A 20,500-nucleotide genomic window follows, 5' to 3' on the forward strand; every position below is an offset into this window, starting at 1 on the left:
GAGTCCAATAATTCTTCACAAAGGTAGGTCAAGATGGGTTACTATTTACATTATATATAAGCCAAACAAAGCAACATATGCTACAAACATAGAAGTTTCTATTTCCATGCTTGAACTCAGTGAATACTTATCTTGTTCATTTTTCATTGATTTTACTTATAATAATTGAATTAATTAATTAACTAATTCAACAAGGTACCATTCATCAGAGTTCAGACTCAAATGTAACAAATTAACATCATATATAATAGCAGTAACAGTAGAGTGTTTTGAAAAAAAAATGCTGTCATGGAGACTAATACCTTCTACAGTTAAAGTATGATTTAGAAATGTCATGTATATCCTGGTTAAATAATAGTGGCAAGCTCTTAGTACAGATGTCATCATTATTCTGTCTAAATATAGTTAATATCAATTATGTCAGGTATCACAGCTACGAGCGCTGTTTAATCAATCCTGATATGGTGTGCATGGATACAGCTGTGTCTGGCAGCTAGTACAAATGTCATTATTATTCTGTCTAAACATAGTTAATATCAATTATGGTAAGTATCATAGTCTCAAGTGCTGTTTGATCAATCCTGATATGGTGTGTGTGTGGATGTAGCCGTGTCTGGCAACTAGTACAAATGTCATTATTATTCTGTCTAAACAGTTAGAATCACTTATGGCAGGTATCATAGCTTTGAGTGCTGTTTGATTAAGCCTGACATGGTGTGTGTGGATGGAGCTGTATCTGGCAGCTGTTGTATGTTGTCGTTTTCGTCTCTGGGAAGCTGTTGGTTGTGACTTGTGATCGAGGTTTACTGATGCTTGTGTATTAGGAAGAGACATTTGGTGTTTTAGCCTGGATCCAGAGGAAGAGGGTGGATAAAACTGTGATTTGAAATATTTTGGAAGAGAATAGTTTGTTCATACATCTGCTGAGTAAGAGATGGGAAGGCTGGAAGAATGTGTGATCTCTTGTTTTGGCGGCTTGTTGGGAGGTTTTTTTTTTTTTTTTTTTTTCATCTGTTTGCTCTCCATTCCTTTTCTGGCTGCTGCCTCACTGAAAGGGATGGAATTTAGGCTTGAGCTTTGCATTGCAAGCCTCTGGTATGCAGTACCCAGACACACTAACAGAAACAGATGCTCCCAGGTTGTTATGGGAACAGAGACAGAGTGCCGATAATGCTTAAAGGCTCTGAGGTGCCTCCAAGATGATTCTCGGCAATGAAGTTTTTTGTTTAAAAAAATATATATATAATAAAAGGGCTGTTGTAAACCACATGTACACATATTGATGGTCTCCCAACACTTCGTTTAGCTCATTAAGTTGATTATTGATAATAAAATAAATAAAATAATAATAAGTGCAATTTTATATTTAAAATTTATTTTGGTCCAAACACATTAATGACTTACATAAAAGTGGAAGATTGAGTTATTGTGAAAGACTAAGAGCACTTGGTCTTGTGCAGTACCCTTTGCAGTGGTCTGGAAGGTGAGCTTGCTCAGACATGTTGGGCATATGGGGATAGCTGATTCTAGGAGCATCTGAAGTTGCCAGGAAGTGCTAGAGAGTCATCAGATTTCCTTTGTGGAAATATCTGCGGGAATGGAAGGTGTGTTGAGTGGTTCACTGGCAGAGTGGCCACTGCATGGAACAGGCTGGTAAAATGGAATAGGACAAATATTGGTTTGGATATTTTAAGAACAGCCTGGAAACACACCACATGAACTAGTGAATGGTATTCTGGCAAAACTGGATGGGCATTGTTGCCCGTGCTTGAAGTACTGACATGTGTGTATGTAAGGATGGAAATATACTTATAACAAATAAGAAACTAGAAGGGTCTCATAATTTAATGTCTATGGATTGTATAAACTTGCTTGGAAGGAGCTAGTAATAAGAATAAGCATTACAGCTTGTGGTCTCACAAATAACTAAGCAACAGCCGAAAAAAAAAACGCACACACACAATAGTTATGTAATGTATGATTTTAGTAAATCTAGACATAAAATATATAATCGTCATATAAGATGAAGCAGTCTGCTGAATTTAAATATTAAAGACAGGATTTAATAACATGAGCTTGTGTATAATAACACTACTGTCTTAACTTGTCATAAATGACATATACTACATTGAACATCAAGGGGAAGCATGATGATTTTCTTATATATGTAAATATGCATAACAAGGCATGTTATTGCTTTAACTTGAATTGTAGTTTTTGTAACCCATCTTGACCATATATAATATTTAAGGGGTTACTAAGGTAACTAATGCTTTATACATGACATCACACTGACAAAGTTGTTCAAGAGAAACAATAGAAGCCTGAACTTGAAATGCAACAGAATGTAACAATCATATTCTGAACAAACAGTATTAAATTGGTAATAGACACTCAGTTTAATAACATGGGCTTGTGTATAATAACACTACTGTTTTTAACTTGTCATAGATGACATACACTATATTGAACATCAAGGGGAAGCATTACGATTTTCTCATATAAGCAAATGTGCATAACAAGTCATATAATTGCTTTAACTTAAATTGTGGTTTTGTAACCCATCTTGACCATACATAATACTTAAGCTGTTACCAAGGTAACTTGTGTTTTATACATGACATCAAACTGACAAAGTTGTTCAAGGGAAACAATAGAAGCCTGAACTAGAAATGTCACAGAATGTAACAATCACATTCTGAACAAATAGTATTAAATTGACAATAATCACTCTGTTTAACCTTTGCTCATTATACAAAATAGAATGTTGCCACTTAAATCTAAAAACTTTCAGTATATGCCATAAAATGGCAATTTATAAATATGGAAAGGGAATTTGTAATTGTTAATCACAATACATGAATTATTTGGTTTTAACCTATAATTTCACTCATTTTATAATAAGAAATGATAGATATGAAAATCCGTATGTATAGGAAATGGGGGGAAGAGAGATGCACTTATAATTAAAATGCACTAACTTTCATCAATGTTCACATAAAACAAACTTGATGCTTTAACTAAGTTAGCAACAAAGTGATTACTTAAATGCTGGCAAACAAGGAAATATAACTTCTGATATATCCAGTAAAATACATTGTATTATAAACATTAGGTATAAATATTATTACCATCTATTTATATTAAGTAATAAGTTTTGAAAGACTTCATCAATAAGGGTGAATATGTTAAATAACTGTGAATTATAATTTTTTACTGAGGTTTTATATATGATACATCCTACTTTACTATGATTGAATTGCCTGTCATCAATCTTTCATGTAAATATTAATTGCTTATACAATAAGTAGACAGTTATATTGTATTAGAATGCTGTCTAATCTACAATAGTACTATATATGTTCAAAATAATATAAATACTTCTTATTCCTAGAAATAAATAGCAACAGTATCACCAAACCAAAGAAAAACAAGCTTCAAAGCAGGATCTGACTAAAGTAATCCACAGAGTAAACGAGTGCCAAGTGGGTAGTTGCAAGAAAATTTATTGATATAAAACAAACGCTTTCGCTCGGCTAGATACCGAGCTTTTTCAAGTTAAAAATGAATTTAAACATTGGAAACAGTGCCATTTTATATATCTTTCCCTATCACATGGTTAGCTAGTTAGCTGTTAGTCTTAAGTTAGTTAACAATTAACAATTAGTGAGGAGTGCTACTTTAGTGAAGCAACACTCATAATTTAAAAAGGAGAAATGCTCATATGTGTAAAAAGAAATACCCATATTACAAAGCGTTGCACATTTGAAACATAAAATACACTGTTTAAAAATGTACGTGCTAATGCTCATGTATTAACTCTAATAGCAAGTGTGTATACATATAAAACCTGTTAAATGAACTGCATTATCAGTTATGTTAAAAACTGTATTCCTGTTGTTCATAATTTTTGTGTTAAATATATTTGGTGAATGTTAAAACAATTTTAAAAATAGTAGAAATAGAAAACATACATATGTAGAGAAGAAATTGTTGAAAAAAGTATATAAGCATAAAGTTTACTGTAGTTAAAAAGTCATGTTACAGCAGACACCTACAACAGTGAATGATCTTACTGTGAAGGGTGTGTCTACTTACAAACCTATGAGCGAGCTCTTCTAATTTTGAGAACACTGCTGATGTTAACACTCTCATTTAAACCTGGGGCTCTATTTGCTTCTAACCTGAGTTGCCAGAAAAGTTCTCTATATTCTAGACTTGTTTCCCAGTCGCCACCCCTAGCATTGGGAAGTACTTGTTCCAATACCAAGAACTTAAATTTGAAATTCTTGCAAACCAAGGAATGCTTATATAAAGCATTTGATTCCTTTTGTTTAGAAATGTCATGTAAATGCTCATAAATTCTTCTTCTAAAAGGCCTTTCTGTTTTGCCAATATAGAAACTAGTGCAGGTGGTACAGAACCCTAAGTATACCACTCCTTTGCTGCCACAGTTTGTAAAAACTTTAGGTCTAAACAGAAAGTTCCTAGAAACAATGTAAATACTAGGGGTGTCAAAAATAGTGTTACATTGTTTGCAGGCACCACATTTAAAGGTGCCTGCTTTGGGCAATTGAGTGTTCGTTCTGGTGTGTTTGTTCCCTTCAAAAATTTCTTTGAGGTTGGTGTCCCTCTTTCTAATAAACTTTGGGTGTGGTGGTATAATATTTTTCAATTCATCATGTAGTGAAAGAACTGGCCAATGTCTGTGGAAAATTTCTTCAACTTCAAAGGAGCTGAGACAGTAAGTATAAATGAACCTGCCATAAGTGTGGTCAGGCTCTTTAATATCAGTGTGATGAACAACCACATCTGCACCTAAAAAAAGGGGATAGAGTGTTTCTCTGCTGCCCATGACCTGTTGGGCTAAAGTAGTTAAAAGTGTTAAGGGGTATCCTCTTTTAAGGAATAGAGATTTTAGGAAGTCAATCTTTTCTAAATAATCGTGTGTAGTACTGGACATTCTAGAAGCTCTTATGAATTATCCTTTGACAATACCCTTTTTCTGATAGAAGGAGTGTCCACTCTGAAAGTGTAAGTATGTATTAGAAAAGGTTGGCTTCCTATATAGTTTAGATTGGAATACATTATTGACCCGATCCTTGTATAAGGTTACATCAAGGTAATGTAGTTCGTCATTACTAATCGTATACGTAAAAGATAAAAAATGGGTGGTTGAGTTTAAATACTTGATGAAATCCAAAAATTCATCATGGGTTCCTGCCCAAAAAATGCATATATCGTCTAGGTACCACTTGTAGTGCACTAAATATTGTACCCAGGTGGTAGAAAAAATAAACCTTTGTTCCCATCTATGTAAGACAGTGTTAGCATAAAAGGACGCACAAGGAGTGCCCATAGCTACTCCTTTTTTCTGCTTGTATATTTCACCATTAAAATGTATATAGTTGTTTTCTAAAATTGTTTCCATGTATTCAACTGACAGGTTAGTTATAGTGTTGCCCAGATTGGTTTCAGTACTTAATACTTCATTAAACCACTCTAAGCCCACTGAATGTGGAATACTTGAGAATAGATCAACTATATCTATAGTGATCAAAAGTAGTTCCGGTTTGTAAAAAGCATGTTTTATTCCTTTGAGAAAATCCCAGGAGTCCTTACAAACGTGTTCTAATGATGTTCCGAACTGTTTTGTTACCTGGTCAATAAATTTCCCTAAAGGTTCTGTAATGCCTCCTGCCCCAGATACAATTGGTCGAAACTTTAAAGGGTCAAGCCCTTTGTGTATCTTGGGGATTCTGAAAATAACAGGGATTCTTGGTTTGTTGACATACAAGTAGTTGTAAAGCTTTTCATTAATAGCCTGAAGTAGGTGGTCAGTTAACATAAAACTAATCTTGAATAGGCGATATTAGCCTCATTTCTAGATACTAGCTCGTACTGGTTAGAATCCTGCAACATGCTGTAAATGTAGGTATCATAATCTGAGTTGTACATCAACACCACCCCTCCCCCTTTATCAGGTTTCATAACTCTAACATTCTCTTTCTTGAGATAGTTAATGAGTCTGAGTGCTTGTTGGTCTAAGTTGGTTGGAGATGTTTTAGCTACTTTGGACCAGAATGATCTAAGGTCCCTATCAACAAGTTCCTCAAAGACCTTAATAGATGGGTGGGGGGGGGTTGAAAGTACTACTCCTACTCAATTTGTTGTTGGTATAGGGTTGCCCCTTGAAGTAGAGTGTAAGATTTAAATTCCTTACAAAAAGTTTCAAGTCTATAAGAGTGTTCACTATATTGAGGGGGCATAGGGGTACAAATTGGAGACCTCTGGTTAGCAAGTCAAAGGCATCCTGCTTAATGTCAACGTCTGTATAGTTGAAAATAGTACAATTATCTTTCTTGATTACAACGTAGTTACTACCATGTGTAAAGGACATGTTATGTTCATTCTGAGACACATTGCCAGCTTGACATGCTACTATCTCCTGTTCCACCCTTGAGGTGTCTGTTTTTGTCCCCTCCCCCCGTTCTCCCGGGGGGTTGCTGAAAATCCTGGGGGAGTTCTTTCCTTCCTTTGTCAGCCAGCCTTTCGCTTCTATGAAGTGGTTCACTATATTTTAAATTGTGTTCTTCGGCAATGTTCCCCTGGTTGTTGTTGTTGATATAACTACCCACATTTGGTTTATTGACCCATCGTGATCTACCAGGCAGTGGATTTACCACCCCTTCACGATATTCAATGAGGTCACGTTCTAATTTACGTACTTCTCGGTTAAGGATTCTAACACAAAACTGATCTACTTCATCAAACACTTTATCATAGTTGAATTTTACACTCTGAAAATTTCTGTCATTCATTAATGAGTTGTTTAAACCATTTAGCTCAGTTAGAAGAATATCGGCTTTCGCCTCATATTCCAGAACCATAGCATTTAAAATTTCAATACCAGCCCTGTCAAAGATTTCACATAGTTTCTTGTAATATGGATTTCCCATCTGTACATTGTTAGGGAACTTGAAACAACGTAGACCCTTCAGTACACGTTGCATGGTCACACACTCTTTTAAGTAATTAATTTCAAGCTGGTTGCTCTTCTATGCATATAATTTGTCTCTTAGTTCATTAAAATTAAGTTCAATGCTGTTAGTGGCATTATTATTAAAAGTACCTTGCTTGAAGACAAATTGTTGATCTGTCCAGGCATTAAAGTTAAAATCTTTAGGTTTAGGTTGCCTGCCATTTGTGTTGTTAACCGCAGTGGACAAAGACCCAATGTGCTCAGAGCTGACTGCTCTAGCAAAGACAGAATTAGATGAAGAAGGGGCTTCTAAAACACCAGTACCATCTTGTGTTAAGCCTGGTAGAGATTTTCTGGCCAAGTTAGAGATCTGTTGTTGGTTTCCAGGCAATAGAGTATCGCTGTCGCTGTTGCTTTTTAATACGTTAGTTAGTTGAGTTAAAAGGGAAAAGACTTGATTAAATTCTCTTCTTGTTACAGGACCGTCTTCACGGTCATCTTTTAGCAGCTGAGGTGTATCAGCGAAATTAGTGGATCCGGTCTCCTCAGCCATGAAGCAGTAGCACCAAAACGATCAAAACCAAGAAATAAATAGCAACTGCGGTTAACAACACAAATGGCAGGCAACCTAAAGATTTTAACTTTAATGCCTGGACAGATCAACAATTTGTCTTCAAGCAAGGTACTTTTAATAATAATGCCACTAACAGCATTGAACTTAATTTTAATGAACTAAGAGACAAATTATATGCATATAAAAGCAACCAGCTCGAAATTAATTACTTAAAAGAGTGTGTGACCGTGCAACGTGTACCGAAGGGTCTACGTTGTTTCAAGTTCCCTAACAATGTACAGATGGGAACTCCATATTACAAGAAACTATGTGAAATCTTTGATGGGGCTGGTATTGAAATTTTAAATGCTATGGTTTTGGAATATGAGGCGAAAGCCGATATTCTTCTAACTGAGCTAAATGGTTTAAACAACTCATTAGTGAATGACAGAAATTTTCAGAGTGTAAAATTCAACTATGATAAAGTGTTTGATGAAGTAGATCAGTTTTGTGTTAGAATCCTTAACCAAAAAGTACGTAAATTAGAACGTGACCTCATTGAATATCGTGAAGGGGTGGTATATCCACTGCCTGGTAGATCACGATGGGTCAATAAACCAAATGTGGGTAGTTATATCAACAACAACAACCAGGGAACATTCCCGAAGAACACAATTTAAAATATAGTGAACCACTTCGTAGAAGCGAAAAGCTGGCTGACAAAGGAAGGAAAGAACTCCCCCGGGAGAACGGGGGGGAGGGGACAAAAACAGACACCTCAAGGGTGGAACAGGAGATAGTAGCATGTCAAGCTGGCAATGTGTCTCAGAATGAACATAACATGTCCTTTACACATGGTAGTAACTACGTTGTAATCAAGAAAGATAATTGTACTATTTTCAACTATACAGACGTTGACATTAAGCAGGATGCCTTTGACTTGCTAACCAGAGGTCTCCAATTTGTACCCCTACGCCCCCTCAATATAGTGAACACTCTTATAGACTTGAAACATTTTGTAAGGAATTTAAATCTTACACTCTACTTCAAGGGGCAACCCTATACCAACAACAAATTGAGTAGGAGTAGTACTTTCAATACCCCCCACCCACCCATCTATTAAGGTCTTTGAGGAACTTGTTGATAGGGACCTTAGATCATTCCGGTCCAAAGTAGCTAAAACATCTCCAACCAACTTAGACCAACAGGCACTCAGACTCATTAACTATCTCAAGAAATAGAATGTTAGAGTTATGAAACCTGATAAAGGGGGAGGGGTGGTGTTGATGTACAACTCGGATTATGATACCTACATTTACAGCATGTTGCAGGATTCTAACCAGTATGAGCTAGTATCTAGAAATGAGGCTAATATCGCCTATTCGAAGATTAGTTTTATGTTAACTGACCACCTACTTCAAGGCGCTATTAATGAAAAGCTTTACAACTACTTGTATGTCAACAAACCAAGAATCCCTGTTATTTTCGGAATCCCCAAGATACACAAAGGGCTTGACCCTTTAAAGTTTCGACCAATTGTATCTGGGGCAGGAGGCATTACAGAACCTTTAGGGAAATTTATTGACCAGGTAACAAAACAGTTCGGAACATCATTAGAACACGTTTGTAAGGACTCCTGGGATATTCTCAAAGGAATAAAACATGCTTTTTACAAACCGGAACTACTTTTGATCATTATAGATATAGTTGATCTATTCCCAAGTATTCCACATTCAGTGGGCTTAGAGTGGTTTAATGAAGTATTAAGTACTGAAACCAATCTGGGCAACACTATAACTAACCTGTTAGTTGAATACATGGAAACAATTTTAGAAAACAACTATATACATTTTAATGGTGAAATATACAAGCAGAAAAAAGGAGTAGCTATGGGCACTCCTTGTGCGTCCTTTTATGCTAACACCGTCTTACATAGATGGGAACAAAGGTTTATTTTTTCTACCACCTGGGTACAATATTTAGTGCACTACAAGAGGTACCTAGACGATATATGCATTTTTTGGACAGGAACCCATGATGAATTTTTGGATTTCATCAAGTAATTAAACTCAACCACCCATTTTTTATCATTTACGTATACGATTAGTAATGACGAACTACATTACCTTGATGTAACCTTATACAAGGATCGGGTCAATAATATATTCCAATCTAAACTATATAGGAAGCCAACCTTTTCTAATACATACTTACACTTTCAGAGTGGACACCCCTTCTATCAGAAAAAGGGTATTGTCAAAGGACAATTCATACGAGCTTCTAGAATGTCCAGTACTACACATGATTATTTAGAAGAGATTGACTTCCTAAAATCTCTATTCCTTGAAAGAGGATACCCCTTAACACTTTTAACTACTTTAACCCAACAGGTCATGGGCAGCAGAGAAACACTCTATCCCCCTCTTTTAGGTGCAGATGTGGTTGTTCATCACACTGATATTAAAGAGCCTGACCACACTTATGGCAGGTTCATTTATACTTACTGTCTCAGCTCCTTTGAAGTTGAAGAAATTTTCCACAGACATTGGCCAGTTCTTTCACTACATGATGAATTGAAAAATATTATACCACCACACCCAAAGTTTATTAGAAAGAGGGACACCAACCTCAAAGAAATTTTTGAAGGGAACAAACACACCAGAACGAACACTCAATTGCCCAAAGCAGGCACCTTTAAATGTGGTGCCTGCAAACAATGTACCACTATTTTTGACACCCCTAGTATTTACATTGTTTCTAGGAACTTTCTGTTTAGACCTAAAGATTTACAAACTGTGGCAGCAAAGAAGTGGTATACTTAGGGTTCTGTACCACCTGCACTAGTTTCTATATTGGCAAAACAGAAAGGCCTTTTAGAAGAAGAATTTATGAGCATTTACATGACATTTCTAAACAAAAGGAATCAAATGCTTTATATAAGCATTCCTTGGTTTGCAAGAATTTCAAATTTAAGTTCTTGGTATTGGAACAAGTACTTCCCAATGCTAGGGGTGGCGACTGGGAAACAAGTCTAGAATATAGAGAACTTTTCTGGCAACTCAGGTTAGAAGCAAGTAGAGCCCCAGGTTTAAATGAGAGTGTTAACATCAGCAGTGTTCTCAAAATTAGAAGAGCTCGCTCATAGGTTTGTAAGTAGACACACCCTTCACAGTAAGATCATTCACTGTTGTAGGTGTCTGCTGTAACATGACTTTTTAACTACAGTAAACTTTATGCTTATATACTTTTTTCAACAATTTCTTCTCTACATATGTATGTTTTCTATTTCTACTATTTTTAAAATTGTTTTAACATTCACCAAATATATTTAACACAAAAATTATGAACAACAGGAATACAGTTTTTAACATAACTGATAATGCAGTTCATTTAACAGGTTTTATATGTATACACACTTGCTATTAGAGTTAATACATGAGCATTAGCACGTACATTTTTAAACAGTGTATTTTATGTTTCAAATGTGCAACGCTTTGTAATATGGGTATTTCTTTTAAACATATGAGCATTTCTCCTTTTTAAATTATGAGTGTTGCTTCACTAAAGTAGCACTCCTCACTAATTGTTAATTGTTAATTGACTTAAGACTAACAGCTAACTAGCTAACCATGTGATAGGGAAAGATATATAAAATGGCACTGTTTCCAATGTTTAAATTCATTTTTAACTTGAAAAAGCTCGGTATCTAGCCGAGCGAAAGCGCTTGTTTTATATCAATACATTTTCTTGCAACTACCCACTTGGCACTCGTTTACTCTGTGGATTACATTGGTCAGATACTTCTTATTCCTATTACAAATATTCTCCATATGATAATTCAATTTATGGAGCTCAGATGTTCTGGATTGTCAAGGTATGAGTGATAATCTGATTGACTTAGGTTTATCCATCAAATTAGGAATGATTTTCTTTCCATGGCTAGTGCGGATCTTAGTTTTGTTAACATTTATTAATTTAAATTTGTTATTTCACAAAAACATTTTTAGTATGCCAGGCCAAAACATTACTTTATTGTTAAACACTCAAAGTATGCCTTTTGGCTTTTCCTGGTTAGGGGTCGCCACAGCAGAACTCCGGTCCGCTAATGATTGGCAGTGGATTTTTACTGTGCCGAGTTGCCAGCTCGACACCCAACCTTCAAAGAAGGCACACCCGTTCACGCACGCACCTACCTGCATGTCTTTAGACATCACTCGACCGCAGATAAAACTGATAATTTCCTTTAAAAGCTCAAACATATACTTTATAGTTATCAGACGAAAATGTTTAATAGTCACATTAAAACAAAAAATACATAGTCTAATAAGATGGATTTAACTTTATTATCTTTAAATACCAATGGCTTAAACAATACTAGCAATAGATCAAATCTACTGAAATATTCAAAAAATATCAAAAAACTGTGACTAAAATGAGGCTATTGCTGTGAGAGATACTCAAACTAAGTTGTTTTTTGATAGTACTTCCGCTTGCATTGGTACTAATGGTAATTTGTCCTCTCAGCCTCCATGGATGTGTCTTACTTATTCAAATGATATTAGTTCTCTTTGCAATACAGTTAAGAAGCATTGGAGGGTGCTTATGTCAGATATGAAATGTAAGTAAACATTAGGTGATTCATCTTCCTTTTGATTTAACATCCTTCCATTAAAAAGATGCTTTGTTACAAACCACGTGTGCAAGCACAGGTTAATCCAGATACACGTAAGATTGGTACCTTTCCCTGTCACCATTGTAATGTGTGTTGGTACATTAAAACTGACAATCATTTTGTACACCCAGACACTAAGTGTACCTTTGATATTAATGTTTATGCCAACTGTAGTACTTCTAATTTAGTTTATCTGGCCTCCTGTGAGGTCTGCAAAGCTTTTTATGTTGGCAAGACAAACTGCTGTTTAAGGGACCGCATTAGATAACATGTATATAGTATAAATAAGTTAGATCATATGAATGCTCTCTCTAAACATGTTGGTCAGGCTGGTAGCAAACACTGTTTTAAGTTTATGATCTTGGAGATTTACAAGATTGGTTTAAGAAGTGTTGATACTAGAACACGTATTGAATGCTTAGAGATCAGATGGATGACTGTCTTACAGGCAATAAGAGGGAAAGGGTTAAATGAGTTTATACCAATTAAGCCTTTAATGAGATCATGTGGTTTGAAACACTAGCCTATAAATGAAATGTTTATTGTCTGTTTTATTTCAATCTGATGAAGTACTTGGAAGTACATCAGCGCTTATTTTATTTTATTACCTTTGTTTTAATATATTTTTGTTTCAGTAAAGTTATTTTCTGCCTTTTCTGCCTACTGGTTTTATTTTTATTATTACAGAAACCATCCCTAAATAGAGAATAAAAGTTAGAAATGTATTTATCATGCTTTACCTCATCTGCCTTTTCTTTATAAAAGGATTCACTTTAATGGGAGAGATAGCTGAGCTCCACTAACAAGTTTTGTTTTTTAAAGAAAGCATATATGGGAGTGTAATTGGATAAGAAGGGTGTGTGTGTGTGTGTGTGTGTGTGTGTGTGTGTGTGTGTGCGTGCGCGCATGTGTGTGTGTGTGCGCCTCTGAATGTCTGCATGAATGTATGTGCGTTGGGGAGGCTGTTGTCTCCGAAAAACAGGACAGCTATATGCTGATAGTAGAGCTAACAATGCCTAATTATAAGTGATATTAAGAAGAGGAGGAAGTGAGTTAGGTACCAGACTTGCAGTTGTGCATTTATAGAAGGGAGGGTCAGGTAGGTAGATTTTCCATATATCTATATTTATATATCTGTCAAATATCTGTCTATACACCAACAACAAAGAATTGAGCAAACTAACAACTGGAAAATACTGTTTTTTAAGAAAAGGTTTTGTATTAATTGAATTTCTTTTTTGACTGGACAAGTTAAGTGACATCACTTAACATTTTTTACTTAAATGAGATGTGTGCACGTGTGGGTTATTCTGAAGAATTTCTAATTATTAAAGGAACAAAAGCGCTTAATTACTCGTCTTTTTGTGCCTTAAGTTTACATTGTTCATTTTCCAGTTACTATCTGTCTATACACATTTCACATAGGAAAGGCAAGTTTTTCTCCTTTCCTCCTCAGAAATCCATGTATGGTTAGAAGTAAGCTTCCATGCAAGCCTATTTAGCTCAGACCTAATATACAGCTGATTTTACATTTACATGACTTCCTGTTTCCTGTCTGTAGAATTTGTAACTGTTGTCAACAACACATTATGTCATACTTCAAATCAATGAAAGAATAACACAGAAGAAATCCACTAAAACCACATGCACCCCCATACCCTGTGACTTTAAATATACTAACTCTGAGATCACATTGGTAGGAAAAGGGTAATTTCCCTTACATCAGTGTACCCCGATTTTGGCAAAAATTCAACTCTTCTCAACCCTAGCAATGAAAGTGAATGAAATATACTCATATACTTACATTACGCAAAAATGGTGGTGAACTGAGACTGTGTGTTTCATTCTTTGATGTAAGTGCATCCAAAGAAATGAAACAGAACTTTTCTTCTGTGAAGTTCAGATCTTCTATATTATATATTTTTACATGCCTCACTGAATCGGTATGTCTGCACTGTCAGTCAGACAAATCATAACTTGTGAAGAAGAGGGTAAGACTGAGCAGGAAATGTATAGTGCAGTCCAAATCCAAATTTGGAAAGGCGCTGATGATGATGATTACACATTGCAGTAGCCTGTCTGAGTTCAAAGATTTTGCTGACTAAAGCATTTGAGCTGTTCAGTGCATTAAATCTTTTTATCACTTTTTATTTCAGATTGTCTGAGAGTATCATAAGAGAATTTGCCAGCCTCTGTATGACTGTGGCCACAAGCCTTATTGCAGGGTTACTAACAGGTCAGTATGGTAACTCCTTTGTCAGAACTTTTTCTATGTATTGATTTTTTTTTTTTTTTATGAAAAGACTTTCTTCTAATTTTATTCCCCCATTTAAAGTTTATTTTCCTTGCAGGTTACCAATTCTGAGAGTTTCAACTTCAAGACTATAACTGTCCATCTAGGTTACTTGAGAAGTGTCTGATTTCTGGTATAAGATGTCATGGGGTTTGCACACATTAAGAAAACTGTCTTCTTAGCAAACCACTCAAGACAATAGTTGGCTATGTGTTCAGTAAAATGAATGTTGTATTCTTAGTATTTATTTCTTATTTTTGAACACTCGAACAATGAAGACACACTGAAACTGAGGCTATGGAACATAGAGTGCCTGTTAACAGTGTTTTTTTTCATCCATTTTGCATAATTTGAAAGGTGTGCACTCACAGAGACATTTCACCAAAGTGTGTATCAGACATCTTTCTGTACCAATGGATGAAGGCACAAGCAATGTTGAGGAAAGTAGATGTGAGAGATACCAGACAACATTTTCAGCATTGTGTACTCATTCATTGTGATCAAACCCAACAGTCACTTCCACCACATGTCATACCCTGGTGTTATCAAACACCTCTGACAATTACACATGGTATATGGCTTGAAGTGCATGAACAGCAACAGTTGTTCAGTGGGTAAATTTTCTACCTTACAGCTCAAGGGTTTGAGGTTCATTCTTGACCTTCAGTTACTATCTGTGTGGAGTTTTCATGTCCTGATAAAGTCTGTGTTAGTTTCTCCAGGTATTGCAGTTTCATCGCACCTCCCAAAACATGCCTTTTTATAGGCTAATCTAAACTCACTATATACAGTGGGTATAAAAAGTGTACACACCTCTGTTAAAATGCCAGGTTTTTGTGATATAAAAAAATTAGACCACAATAAATCATTTCAAAACTTTTCCCACCTTTAATGTGGGAAATTTGAACCTTTAATTTGTAACCATTAACAAACTTTACAATAAGAGGAGAAAGCTATTACATGATAGAACAAAATCCATAAAAGGAAAGTCACCCCTGATCATTATTAGTAAAAAAATACGAGCACTCATAAAATCAACTAAGGCCAATTTTGAGAGAAAAATTGCCATGGATTCAAAGGACAATCATAAGGCCTTTTTCAGCTATGTTAGGAACCTGGGTGGAAACTCCCAGATATGCTCAGAATTAGTCCAAAATGATACAAAAATCACTGAACCCACAGACATTGCCAACAAACTGGCAGACAGGTTCAGTGCAAACTCCCCCCCCCCCCACTAAAGGAGAGATAGCTATCCCAGCGGAGTGTAGCCTCCCAGACATCTCAAATGCGCAGGTGAAAGCTGCTCTCTAAAGCTAAAAACACAGCATCAATGGGACCAGATGGTGTCCCCGGCTGTGTGCTACACGAGCTAAATGAGGAATTAAACCCGCACATAAGGCAGATGTTTAATCTCAGCCTTACCACAGGATACGTGCCCAAGGAGTGGCGTATGGCAACTGTGGTCCCACTCCACAAAGGCGGTGCCTCTACGGACCCTGGTAATTACCGCCCCATAAGCTTAACAAGTCTAGTCTGCAAAGCTATGGAGAGGATCATAATGGAGCTCATAAACAAAGATATAGGGGACTTGCAGACATTGGACCCGACCCAGTTTGGCTTCGTCAAGGGCAGATCATGCCTTTTGAACTTGGTCGACTTCTTCGAAACAGTCACCAAGGCCATTGATGAGGGAAAAGCAGTCCATACAGCCTACCTTGACCTTGCAAAGGCTTTCGACACAATACCCCACTCGGGTATTGTAGAAAACTTACCAGCTTAAATGTAAACCCATATGTCACAAGATGGGTTGCAAACTGGCTTAAGGACAGAACCCACAGGGTTAGAGTTGCTGGCGCTATGTCAGACTCCAAGCAGGTCACAAGTGGTGTCCCACAGGGCTCGGTCCTTGGCCCCCTATTGTTCGGCATCTACTTCTCAGAAGTACAGGCCAACATGGGAGGACTTTGGCTGACAAAGTTTGCAGACGACTGCAAACTGGGCGCCATAATTGAAAGTGCATCGGACACGGATATCCTTCAGAAGGGACTCATGGAAACAGATAGCTGGTGCCAGAGCCATGGCCTGAAGTTAAACACCAAAAAATGTATAGTCATACCCTTCAGGAAAAACAAGGTAACCCCAAGCTACCATATAGGTGGCAATCCACTAAGCACAGAAGAGGTTATCAGGGACCTGGGGACCCAGGTTGACAGTGGCCTTTCTTTTGACACTCACATTGTTAAAGTGGTTAGAAAGACCTTCTACATTGCTCACCTGATCATAAAGGGATTCACATCCAGATCTAGTGAGGTCATTGTTCCCTTGTACTCTTCACTTATCAGACCAATGATCGAGTACAATGCCCCATTCGGGATGTATCTCACCCGACATCTGCAGCAATTGGAGAGACCCCAAAAGTTCCTCACCAAAAGGATAAAGGGACTCCAAAATCTGCCATATGCTGCCAGATTGAAGAAACTCCAGCTCTATTCAGTCGCATACTGTCTGCTCAGAGGTGACATGTGCCTGACATACAAGGCCATGTCCAACCCGGAATTAATGGACATGCTCCACCTCAAAAAATCCAAATCCACCAAAACCACTAGAGCAAGCGACTTAAACCTTAGCACAGATATAAATAGGACGTGCTGGAGGGATAGATTTATCACTCAGAGACTCCCTATGCTGTGGAATAAAATCCCAGTCCATGTGAGGCAGAGCACCTCGCTGGCTCTGTTCAAGAGAAATCTTGACCTGTGGATGGGAGATCGTAGGTTTACCCCGGGAATCATCTCTGTGTCACTGCTGGACAGAGGCACAACAAACTAATGGGTACAGTGTTTTTTCATATAAGGGGTGGCATAAGCCACAGAACTTTGGGCTAGGCTTATAAATGCCTTAGGGCAGATAGCCTAGTATAAACCTATGAACCTATGAACCTATGAATGTGACCTATAACCTGTGCAATTCAATTGAAAAACAAACAAATCTGTTAGCGGAAAAATATAAAAAATAAAAAACGTACAATAAGCTGGTTGCATAAGTGTGCATACCCTTAAACTAATACTTTGTTGAAGCACCTTTTGATTTAATTAAAGCATTCAGTCTTCTCTGGTAGGAGTCTATCAGCATGGCACATCTTGACTTGGCAATATTTGCCCACTCTACCTTGCAAAAGCATTCCAAATCTGTCAGACTGCAAGGGCATCTCTTGTGCACAGCCTTCTTCTGGTCACCCCACAGATTTTCTATTAGATTTAGGTCTGGGCTCTGGCTGGGCCATTCCAAAACTTTAATTTTCTTATGAAGAAGCCATTCTTTTCTTGATTTGGATGTATGCTTTGGGCCACTGTCATGTTGAAAGATGGAATTACTTTTCCTCTTCAGCTTTCTAGCAGATGCCTGAAGGTATGGGGCCAAAAGTGACTGGTATTTGGAACTGTTCATAATTCCCTCCACCTTGACTAAAGCCCCAGTTCCAGCTGAAGAAAGGCAACCCCAAACCATGATGCTGCCACCATGCTTCACTGTGGGGATGGTGTTCTTTTGGTGAGGCAAAGTGTTGTTTTTGCGCAAACGTGCTTTTTGGAATTGTGGCCAGAAAGTTCAACCTTGGTCTCATCAGACCATGACACATTTTCCCACATGTTTATGCAAGAGTTGATGTATTGTTTTACAAATTTTAGCTTGCCTGGATGTTTTTCTGTGTAAGAAAAGGCTTCCGTCTTGCAACCCTACCCCAGAGTCCAGACATTTGGAGAATACGGGAAATTGTTTTCACATGTAGTACACAACTAGTACTTGCCAGAAATTCCTGCAGCTCCTTCCGTGTTGCTGTAGGTCTCTTGGCAGCCTCCCTGACCAGTTTTTGTCTTGTCTTTTAATCAATTTTGGAGGGACATCCAGTTCTTTGCAACGTTACTCTTTTCCCATATTTTTTCCACTTTTTGATCACTGTATTCACTGTATTTCATGGCACAGCCAATGCTGTGGAAATATTTTTGTACCCTTCTCCTGACTGATACCTTTTAACAGTGAAATCCCTTTCATGCTTTGTAAGCTCTCTGCGAACTATGGCTTTTGCTGTAGTAGGCAACTGAGTAAATGTCATGAAAATATTACTAGGACAGCTGAACTTTATTTGGGGTTAATCAAAGTCTCTTTACTTGATGGGGCAGGTGTGTACCCAAGAAGACTGAATGCTGTAATTAAATCAAAAGGTGCTTCAACAAACTATTAGTTTAAGGGTGTGCACACTTATGCAACCAGCTTATTGTATGTTTTTCATATTTTTCCCCTAACAGATATGTTTGTTTTTCAATTGGATTGTACAGGTTATAGGTCACATTAAAGGTGGAAAAAGTTTTGAAATGATTTATTGTGGTCTTGTTTTTTTATATCACAAAAACCTGGCATTTTAACAGGGGTGTCTACACTTTTTCTATCCACTGTATATATTGCATTTGCCACTGTCCTTGTGGCTTAGGACATTGTTGAAATAGGAAAGTGATGGACCAGTTCACTTACCAGTTAATAAATAATGAACATAAAGAAATGACTAACTTTCAGCTGACATTCTGGAGGTCTGTGATGCTAATTCTGCATTGATGCTATTGGTTCCTTTCAGATGTACATACATAACTGGTCTATCATGTAAATATAATTACAAAATAAATATACATGCTGCTGCTGATGTCTTATGTTTGTTGGCTATTATGAATAATGCTGAATCTAAAGATATCAAAATGTGGTAGCGAGAGGTACCCTAGCTGTTGTAGGTAATGGCAGAGGATTAGTAACTAAACAGCAACAGACTGGTGTCAACACTATGTTTTGCCTCCATCTCACCAAAGAGGAAGAATAAGAAAGTATTACAATTTCACTTTAGGTGAGCCTTATGTCACTGCTCTGGCTTTATTGGGTAAGGCTGCTTATCTTTGTTACCTGGAATTTGGGGCATTTTGAGGGATACATGAAATAGGAGTAAGACGTGCTGCTTTAAATATAAAAGCAGATTTATGGTAGTATCACAAACTTAGGTAAAAATGTTGTACAGTAAGAAATTAAAGAGATGAATGGTGAGTAGACTGTTTAAAACGTGCAGGCTATGGACATAAAATGTTTTATAATGACAACATCACTCATTTTTTTCTGTGGACTACTGGGTATTATTAGAAATAAATCTTCCCCTGTTCTGCCATTAGTCTGCTTGCTTGTTATTACCCACTTCAGCTGAAGAGACCAAGAAATCTCTAGATGCTGAAGGCAGATGGTCTGTTTCCTGGTTTCCTTTTGAATTCTCATTTCAGCTCCACAGAGAAAGAAACTCCTCGTATGCCAGTTTAACTGAAATAGTGTAGCCACAGGTGGAGCCTAGATTTTAGTCCAACTTACCTTACTGAGTGTTAAGGTGTTAACCAACTTTTTACTAGGCCAGTTCCCTTATTTGTAGCAAAGATCTCTTTCGGAACTTGGGTCAGCATTATTGCTGGGTCTGTCACAGTTTAAATTTGATGACCTAGAACTAAAGAATAATTGCATGTGAAGTCAGGAGACTTGAAAGCAAATAACTGATCAGTAAATATTGTTGCTGATGGCATGTAATTTATTACATGAACACAGGCACATTTTTGTGACATCAGAGACCATGTAATAAATGACATGACATTGGTGCAGATTAAATTGGTAGCTCAGTGTTACTTGCTTGTGATACAATAGAGGGTGTAGTCAGCCATATTAATGCATGAGCAAGGCGGTGTACTGCATATTTTAAGTATGTTGTAGTAATCCTTCACATGCACACATGCACACACACACACACACACACACACACACACACACACACACACACACACACACACACACACACACACACACACACACACCATGGATATGAAAGGTCCTTACCATTACAGTAACTCTTCATGAAGAGATTACTGTATCTCATTATTTACAGACCAAATTTATCTGAGTAATGATATTTTCACTGTATGGAATCAA

General features: G+C 37.0%; 1 protein-coding gene across 1 annotated transcript in view; it reads left to right on the plus strand.

The window, feature by feature from the left end:
- Window positions 1-20,500, plus strand: part of LOC122792309 (ammonium transporter Rh type A-like) — a 594,865-nt gene that overhangs the window by 447,040 nt on the left and 127,325 nt on the right. Inside the window, exon 8 of the mRNA XM_044060089.1 lies at window positions 14,364-14,443. Coding sequence (XP_043916024.1) covers window positions 14,364-14,443 — 80 coding nt within the window. The remainder of the gene's footprint in view (window positions 1-14,363; window positions 14,444-20,500) is intronic.

Source organism: Protopterus annectens, chromosome 1.part2 (genome assembly GCF_019279795.1).
Source record: "Protopterus annectens isolate FY-2018-M chromosome 1.part2, PAN1.0, whole genome shotgun sequence".
Classification (NCBI taxonomy): Eukaryota; Metazoa; Chordata; order Ceratodontiformes; family Protopteridae; genus Protopterus; species Protopterus annectens.